General features: G+C 43.2%; 2 protein-coding genes across 3 annotated transcripts in view; one reads left to right on the plus strand and one right to left on the minus strand.

The window, feature by feature from the left end:
• LOC115124049 (voltage-gated potassium channel subunit beta-1) overlaps window positions 1–4,303 on the plus strand; it is a 322,712-nt gene extending 318,409 nt beyond the window's left edge. For both annotated transcript variants that reach the window (XM_065024229.1, XM_065024230.1), the window contains exon 14: window positions 1,780–4,303. In XM_065024229.1, the coding sequence (XP_064880301.1) occupies window positions 1,780–1,869 (90 nt within the window). In that variant the 3' untranslated portion in view covers window positions 1,870–4,303. The remainder of the gene's footprint in view (window positions 1–1,779) is intronic.
• Window positions 4,304–4,642: 339 nt separating this feature from the next.
• Window positions 4,643–7,300, minus strand: LOC115127657 (translocon-associated protein subunit gamma-like). Its single transcript, XM_029657268.2, has 5 exons — window positions 7,079–7,300; window positions 6,483–6,609; window positions 6,241–6,339; window positions 5,397–5,528; window positions 4,643–4,841 (listed from the first exon to the last, which is right to left on the minus strand). Exons 1-5 carry the CDS (start codon window positions 7,209–7,211, stop codon window positions 4,775–4,777), a joined length of 558 nt encoding a protein of 185 aa, XP_029513128.1. The 5' UTR covers window positions 7,212–7,300; the 3' UTR covers window positions 4,643–4,774.
• Window positions 7,301–9,168: the final 1,868 nt, after the last annotated feature.

The raw sequence follows: 9,168 nt of genomic DNA on the forward strand, positions 1-9,168 counted from the left end.
GGTGCGAAAAGTGCAAATCAATCCCAGAACAACAGCAAAGGACCTTGTGAAGATGCTGGAGGAAACAGGTACAAAAGTATCTATATCCACAGTAAAACGAGTCCTATATCGACATAACCTGAAAGGCCACTCAGCAAGGAAGAAGCCACTGCTCCAAAACCGCCATATAATAGCCAGACTGTGGTTTGCAACTGCACATGGGGACAAAGATCATACTTTTTGGAGAATTGTCCTCTGGTCTGATGAAACAAAAATAGAACTGTTTGGCCATAATGACCATCGTTATGTTTGGAGGACAAAGGGGGAGGCTTGCAAGCCGAAGAACACAATCCCAACCGTTAAGCATGGGGTGGCAGCATCATGTTGTGGGGGTGCTTTGCTGCTGGAGGGACTGGTTAGTTAAAGCTTGGTTTTAAATGGGTCTTCCAAATAGACAATGACCCCAAGCATACTTCCAAAGTTGTGGGAAAATGGCTTAAGGACAACAAAGTCAAGGTATTGGAGTGGCCATCACAAAGCCCTGACCTCAATCCTATAGAACATTTGTGGGCAGAACTGAAAAAGCATGTGCAAGCAAGGAGGCCTACAAACCTGACTCAGTTACACCAGCTCTGTCAGGAGGAATGGGCCAACATTCACCCAACTTATTGTGAGAAGCTTGTGGAAGGCTACCCGAAAGGTTTGACCCAAGTAAAACAATTTAAAGGCAATGCTAACAAATACTAATTGAGTGTATGTAAACTTCTGACCCACTGAGAATGTGATGAAAGAAATAAAAGCTGAAATAAATCATTCTCTCTACTATTATTCTGACATTTCACATTCTTAAAATAAAGTGGTGATCCTAACTGACCTAAGACAGGGACATTTTACTAGGATTAAATGTCAGGAATCGGGAAAAACTGAGTTTAAATGTATTTGGCTAAGGTGTATGTAAACTTCTGGCTTCAACTGTAGCTAGTTAGCTGAGGTAACGTTAGCTATGTTATTTTCTGCTGCGTTGATGTTGACTGATCGGATAGCTCCCTCTTTTGAAGTGAAAATCGATAGAGTAGCATCCCTTTTCAACATTCAACGACATGGCAAACCCATCAGTTGAGACTTCAGTTCCGTTTCAAAAGTCCTCGGGCTGAAAGACATTTTGATATTTCTCACACCTCCATGGAGTGGTCCTCCATGTCCTGAAATCACTATGAATTCTGGATATTGCGGTGAGATGCATAAACGCTCCTATAGCCATTTTTATGACACATATGTTATGTTGATAACATTTTATGGATATATATATATATATAGTGAAATTGAGCAGTGGTGAAATGTCCCTTTAACCCTAAACCTAACCCTTAAAGGTGCAATATGCAGGAATCTCTCTGCCATTTCCTGGTTGCTAAAATGCTAATAGTTTGCCTAATTTCCGTTTATGTTTCACTCAGAGTGTATAGAATCATTGTACCATCCAAACTGCTGTGAAATATTGTATTGTATTTCAGCTGTTTTGATGCTGATGTACAAAACCGGAAGTAAAAATCGCGAAAATAAAACTTAAGAACGGGAAGCACAGAAATATCAGACATAGAACAGATCTACAGCTTCTTAGACTTGTTTTCAATGAGAATAAAAGATCTATAACTCATTTTTCTCATTTTAACTCATTCAGGACATGGGAAAAGTCCTGACTTTTCAAACAATGTCTTGTTTTCCTACTTTGTCAGGATATTATGGTCCTGATAATGTCGGAAAACACACGTACACTCACACACGTTCTGCTATTTTCCACAGTTCCTTCCAAAAATGACGTCTCATGTGGTGTCGGACATCGATCACATACTGGGGAACAAGCCGTACAGTAAGAAGGAGTATCGCTCCTAGACACCCAGGAGGAAGCAGAACCACTACTGTACAACCACTGTGGATCCAGTTCCACCAACCATCTGGGCTCAGCTCAATGGGGTGTCAGCTCAGTCTAATCCCAGCCTAGTTCAGGCCTGCTCTGCTCAGCCCCAGCTTTCTTAGCCCAGTGTAACCAAGCTTAGTTCAGCCTAACCAAGCTCACCCTCTGCCTAGACCAGCTTTCAGCCCAGCTTTCAGCTCAGCTTACTCTTATCAGTAGATTCTCTGACTCCTGAGTTTGTTAACCATGTAGATGCATGCTTCCCCTCTCTGGTGTGCCTGGACTTTCTCTTCATAAGCACATTATACAAAACAACACAGAAGGGGGTTAATACTTAGAATATACCGTAAGCTTCTTCTACAATTCATTTTGAAAACAAACTCCTCTCTCCAGCCAGTCTACTGTATTTGACACTTGTTTGACCTTTGCAAAGCAGAGCACCCTGGGACATTAAGTTTCAATGTCAGGGGTTTGTTGTCTGCGAGGGGTAGACTGTGCATGTTGTCGCCCCCCTCTGGTCGTATAAGGTACTGATATGGAATATCTTTAATAGATTCTCTGCGAGAGAGATATGGAAAATCTCAATTGCATTTCCTTGGGAGAATCTAAATCGCACACTCCTCGCATCCTCTCTCCTCGCCTCTTTCGCAAAACCCGTTGGTGGAAAAGATCAGAGGGGAGGGACCTCTGGGTTTCTCATCCAATTGGTTTTGAGGAGGAGGCGAGGAGAGAGGATGCGAGGAGTCAAGGAAAGGCAACAGACTGGTCTCACAGGTGGTCTCCTGTGCTGTACTGGGTACTGTCTGTTTACAGCCATAGAGGATACTCTGAATTGAACCTGCATCGTTGATTGCTGATGTGAATCAGGGATCGCACAAGCAACTCTGTGACACGACCTCCCACCAGACCAATGTTACCCGCTGGCGTTGCTTGTTTTAGTGATAATGCGAAAGTTAGGTGAAGTATTTAGAGAAATTATAAAGGTATATATTTATTCTATAATAGTATGTGAAAATACATTTCTTCTGTGTGTTTTAAATGTTTTGTCTTTCAAGGGTGTCTCTATTTTAAACTTCACGGGGAAAACCTTGTAACATAAACAGAACCAACCTCAAGCCCCCTTTTCATGCAGATTCAAATAAAGCATTGTCTAAATAACCTGTAAGTATTGTGTAAATAGTGTTCCACTGTTTCTCCTGTCAGCAGAACCATACATTCATGGTCGTTTGGGCCTGATACCAGTCCTCCTCCGCTCCTGGGTTTTACCCATTTAGCTTAGGCTACTTTTCTTTCAAATAGACACAAGGTGGATTTAACATTTTGTAAATAACTCATTATGGGAGGAATGAACAATGACTTGCTTCGATGGCTTGGCAGATGGTTAAGTCCTACCACAGGAGCTGGTTAAGTCCTACCACAGGAGCTGGCTGGCACCTCGCTGGGGCACCTCGCTAGGGCAGCAAGTAGCCTAGTGGTTAGAGTATCAGGCCAGTAACTGAAAGGATGCTGGTTCAAATACCCAAGCCGTCAAGGTGAAACATCTGTCGATGTGCTCTTGAGCAAGGCACTTAACCTTAATTTGCTGGGGGGCTCATAATAATGGCTGGAATGGTATTGAACTCCATGTGTTTGATTTCACTCTTTTCCAGACATTATTATAAGCCTTCCTCTCCTCAGCAGCCTCCTGTCACACCATCCTACAGATTTTGTTTAACCTGTTCATCAATATTTAGTGTTAAGTTCATGATAACGTCCAGCCTTCTCGCTTACAGATGGTTGCTGTGTGTGATGGTTTACTTACACTTACTGGAATCAATCCGTATCGCAGAAGATCTGTTATAGCTCAATTTAAATGCAACGTTACTGAATTCACGGTAACCGCTGCATTCACGGAGGCTGCATTCACGGAGCAATCTGAATTTACCTTAGGGATAGGGATTGAATCCAGCACTAACAGAGATCAATAGTTAATGATAGACGTTAGCTATATTTCAATCGGATGACTCTCCTATACCTACAGTTGGAAGGTGGCCAGTGATCAGATTGGGACCAGCCTTTTCAGTGTGCAGTGATCCACCCTGCAGAGTGCCTTGACATGAGCCCTGCTAACGGAACACAGGTGCCCAGCCCCAAATTAACCCTGTCACCCTCATCCATTTAATGAAAGTATTGAACAGGTATAGACGTTATAATAGCTCAGATCTACTCAAGCGCACAGAGTAAAAGGCAAGAGTGGGTTTTGAGATTTGGGTTTCCTGAGTCTGAGTGTGGCAATGGGTCTGGTCCCATTCCCTTGACCCTATCACCTAGCTCTGAAAGGTCGGTGTGATCTCTGAACATAAAGGGCTAGTGCAAGAAGCTAGTGGATCAAATGGAACGAGGCCGCCAGGAATGTCACATGAACTCCCCCAGTTCTACACTATTTACGTTACCAGGCCGTTAGTGTTTTCTACAGTACATAATGTTATCAGGAGAGAATTTACCAACTATATTACTGACAAACATCAGTGTCTCTATCCAGATTCATGTTATTTCCTATCCTGTCATGAGAACAGTGACCTCTGTACATACCTTATATCAATTAGTATGCCAATGATGAATTCTATGGGTGTTTCATTCTTGGAAATGGAAATAAATTGTCTGAATATTTGCTGCTTGACAATAATAAATCACAAACAAAATGGTTGTTGATCTGACCACTCAGGATAGACCTGGAGTGACCTGCAGACCCTGATCATGAAAACTCACAGCTGAAATTGGGATTATTATTTTATTCTCCTCCCAGTCATAAAAGAACTCCCCTAGCTTCACCCCAGTCATAAAAGAACTCCCCTAGCTTCACCCCAGCCACCCCTCTTCTCAGTCGGTCATTTCTTTCCTCGTTTACTTGGATCCAGTGGAGAGCAGGGCGATGAGGCCAGATGAGGCACTGATGGATAGGATGTAGTTACTGTGAGACCAATGGGTTAAGGACAAATCACATCTGAGGTGGATACACTGGGAAGACATGGCAGGCAAGTAGGGAGATGGAATGACCTGTCAGGCTTACCTACATACATGGGTGAGTATTAACAATCTCCTACAAGCACACACACAGATTTCAGCATTAAGCATCTCCTCCACTCAACCCCACTTCTCAGACATTATTCAGCCAGAGGTAAACAGCAATCCAGAAACGTAAACAGAATGGAATGCAGCCGTGACAACCTGGAGATTCAATACAGGATCTGTATTTGAACCGGTGATTGACTAGGCCACAGACTACAGCCAATGAATAATCAAAGAAGTTTCTCCTCCGAGTACTATAGGACAACAGGACAATGGACAAAAAAAAAAAGGTAAAGGTAATGAAAATGCCAGGATGTAAGTCTAGCCTCTACTAATAATGATTGTTAAGGATTATCCATCTATTTTCAGCTTTAGTAAAAGCAGACATAGTTCCAGTAGGAACTTCACCTTTCTAGTGAAATTGATGAGGATGTTGAATGTGCTTAAAAAGGGATACACGGTGGGGTTGAAGTTCTTCAGCAGGAAGAAGGAGGCGATGATGACGAGGACCAGGAACAGAGTGTTGTTATAGAAGATAGAGAAGGTGGTGGCCTCATAGTCAGCTACCTCGTTCTTCTTCCACAGGATCCTAAAATGGGGAAGGAAAAGGGTTCATCAACTATTTATGCAAGTATCTGAGAATAGGGTTTCATGGTTAAGGCCGCTGTTCGCTATTATCATTTTTACTGGGAATCAGACCCACAACCCAGGCATTGCAAATGCCCTGCTCTACCAACTGAACCACACAATATCATGGGAATTCTTTAAGGAGTTGGCAAGAGAGCAAAAACAGACTGGCACCCAGGCTATATTAAAGAGAGACTAGAAACAGACTGGCACCCAGGCTATATTAAAAAGAGAGACTAGAAACAGACTGGCACCCAGGCTATATTAAAAAGAGAGACTAGAAACAGACTGGCACCCAGGCTATATTAAAAAGAGAGACTAGAAACAGACTGGCACCCAGGCTATATTAAAAAGAGACTAGAAACAGACTGGCACCCAGGCTATATTAAAAAGAGAGACTAGAAACAGACTGGCACCCAGGCTATATTAAAAAGAGAGACTAGAAACAGACTGGCACCCAGGCTATATTAAAAAGAGAGACTAGAAACAGACTGGCACCCAGGCTATATTAAAAAGAGACTAGAAACAGACTGGCACCCAGGCTATATTAAAAAGAGAGACTAGAAACAGACTGGCACCCAGGCTAGCTGGAGCTCATCGGGTACCTTATCACACAGTAACCCGCTCAGAGGAGTAATTGACATGTCCGATCACAGACTGACTGGCTCACTGACCTCTCATCCTTCTCTTTACGAGACATCTTGCGATTGTCAGCCTCAGATAGTTTCCTGGTCACCTCCTTGGAGACGGCATCCTCTCGCTTCTGGGCAACTCTGTGGTCGAGAGAGAAGACACATTTAGAAGTTATAGAATACAGAGTTACTAGAGATTGATGCCAAACAACACACCTCCAAACAATGCAGAAAGCAGAGGCAATCGTTTTAAGTGAGTGTTCATGTTTGTATGATGAACGTACTTGTGTTTGAGGACAAACTTGACATTCTTATAGGCGAAGGCCACCAGGTAGGTGCTGACCAGTGTCATGACTCCATACAGGACTGCTGACTGGACCAGGTCCATGTGCCAGATTCTCCAGAACAGCCCTGATCCACAACAAGGAGAGACCACAAACAGATCACAAACCATTCTTTATATATGTTGCAGTTCACAACAGTTCACACGAACAATAACTACTCTGTTCATCATAGTATTACATACAAGCGCTACTTTCATCAGAATAGACTCGCTAACGTTATTGACTACCTACAATGACGTGACGGTTAGCTAATTAAGGCTGGGATAACTTAGCTAGTTAGCTAACGTTAACAAGTTAGAACACAATATCAATCTCAGCTAGCTAAATAGTTCAAGTTAACTTCACATGTCATATACTAGCTAGGTAGCTAGCTAACTAACTAACTGGGCAATATATTAACCAGCTGTGGCATAGCAGGATAACTAGCTAACTACACGTCACGTATGTTAGGTAGAAAGCTAGCTACCGGTAGTAGCATTTCCATTCAATGCATCTATGCTACAATTAGCTGCTAACGGTCTGGTCTTGCTACTTACAAATTGGAATTGCGGACACGATTAGCGCATTTCCGTAGAAAAGCGCGGTGGACTTTGCAGACAGGTTTCGGCTGAAGTCCTGCAGGAGTAGGTCTTCCTCGGATTGCTGTTTACTGCTACCTTTGGGTGCCATGCTTCGTAAGTGTCCGAGCCGTCTCTTGCTCTAAAGTGACAGTAGACTGACACGTATGTGCGCTGAAGAGGGTTGAGAAACGCTACGACGCGTCAGCACGAACACGGAAATAGCTGTATTTAGAACGATGTTTTCTACCTTCCGTGGTGATCCGCTTTGGCCGTCGTAAATGGGAATGTTTAACATTGCCACCTACTGTTCTGGATGTTGAAAATAAAAATCTATGCGCACAAACTAAGTATCTTAGAAGTGATGTGATATTGATATGTAAGAGTGGATTTTTGTGTACTGTCTCCGGGTGGGGTAGGAGCAAGTTTCAGTAGAAGATTTGTGTGCGTGTGTTGTGTGTGTGTGTGTGTGTGTGTGTGTGTGTGTGTGTTGTAACTTATTCCCCGTCAACATATTATAACTTTGATTCAATTTATTATAACGAACCTGCCTTCTAAGATATTTAATTATTGTGCATATTCATGACAGCTGTATTGAAACAGATGAGAGACAGGTGAGATTGATGAGACAGATGAGAGACAGGTGAGATTGATGAGACAGATGAGAGACAGGTGAGATTGATGAGACAGATGAGAGACAGGTGAAAGACAGATGAGAGACAGATAAGAGACAGGTGAAAGACAGATGAGAGACAGATGAAAGACATATGAGAGACAGATGAGACAGGTGAAAGACAGATGAGACAAATAAGAGACAGGTGAAAGACAGATGAGACAGATAAGAGACAGGTGAAAGACAGATGAGACAGGTGAGAGACAGATGAAAGACATATGAGAGACAGATGAGACAGGTGAAAGACAGATGAGACAGGTGAGAGACAGATGAAAGACATATGAGAGACAGATGAGACAGACGAAAGACATATGAGAGACAGATAAGAGACAGATGAGAGACAGGTGAGAGACAGATGAGAGACAGATGAGAGACAGGTGAAAGACAGATGAAAGACAGGTGAGAGACATATGAGACAGATGAAAGACATATGAGAGACAGATGAGACAGACGAAAGACATATGAGAGACAGGTGAGAGACAGGTGAGACAGATGAAAGACATATGAGAGACAGGTGAGAGACAGGTGAGAGACAGATGAGAGACAGGTGAGAGACAGGTGAAAGACAGATGAGAGACAGATGAGACAGACGAAAGACATATGAGAGACAGGTGAGAGACAGGTGAGACAGATGAGACAGACGAAAGACATATGAGAGACAGGTGAGAGACAGGTGAGACAGACGAAAGACATATGAGAGACAGGTGAGAGACAGGTGAGACAGATGAAAGACATATGAGAGACAGGTGAGACAGGTGAGAGACAGGTGAGAGACAGATGAGAGACAGGTGAAAGACAGATGAGAGACAGATAAAAGACAGATGAGAGACAGATGAGAGACAGGTGAGAGACAGATGAAAGACAGGTGAGAGACAGGTGAGAGACAGATGAGACAGACGAAAGACATATGAGAGACAGGTGAGAGACAGGTGAGACAGATGAGACAGACGAAAGACATATGAGAGACAGGTGAGAGACAGGTGAGACAGATGAAAGACATATGAGAGACAGGTGAGACAGGTGAGAGACAGATGAGAGACAGATGAGAGACAGGTGAGAGACAGGTGAAAGACAGATGAGAGACAGATAAAAGACAGATGAGAGACAGATGAGAGACAGGTGAGAGACAGATGAAAGACAGGTGAGAGACAGGTGAGAGACATTTGAGACAGATGAAAGACAGGTGAGAGACATATGAGACAGATGAAAGACAGATAAGAGACAGGTGAGAGACAGGTGAGAGACAGATGAGGGACAGGTGAGGGACAGGTGAGAGACAGATGAGACAGGTGAAAGACAGATGAGAGACAGGTGAGAGACAGATGAGACAGATGAAAGACATATGAGAGACAGATGAGAGACAGATGAGAGACAGGTGAGAGACAGGTGAGAGACA

This window comes from Oncorhynchus nerka, linkage group LG11 (assembly GCF_034236695.1).
Source record: "Oncorhynchus nerka isolate Pitt River linkage group LG11, Oner_Uvic_2.0, whole genome shotgun sequence".
Classification (NCBI taxonomy): domain Eukaryota; kingdom Metazoa; phylum Chordata; class Actinopteri; order Salmoniformes; family Salmonidae; genus Oncorhynchus; species Oncorhynchus nerka.

What these genes read in the sequence shown, in the direction of transcription:
- LOC115127657 (XM_029657268.2), bottom strand. Translation starts at nt 7,211, where the DNA reads ATGGCACCCAAAGGTAGCAGTAAACAGCAATCCGAGGAAGACCTACTC. An exon ending in AAGTTTGTCCTCAAACACAA is followed by an intron (nt 6,340 to 6,482) that starts GTACGTTCATCA and finishes TCTCGACCACAG; the next exon opens with AGTTGCCCAGAAGCGAGAGG. An exon ending in CGTAAAGAGAAGGATGAGAG is followed by an intron (nt 5,529 to 6,240) that starts GTCAGTGAGCCA and finishes TCCCCATTTTAG; the next exon opens with GATCCTGTGGAAGAAGAACG.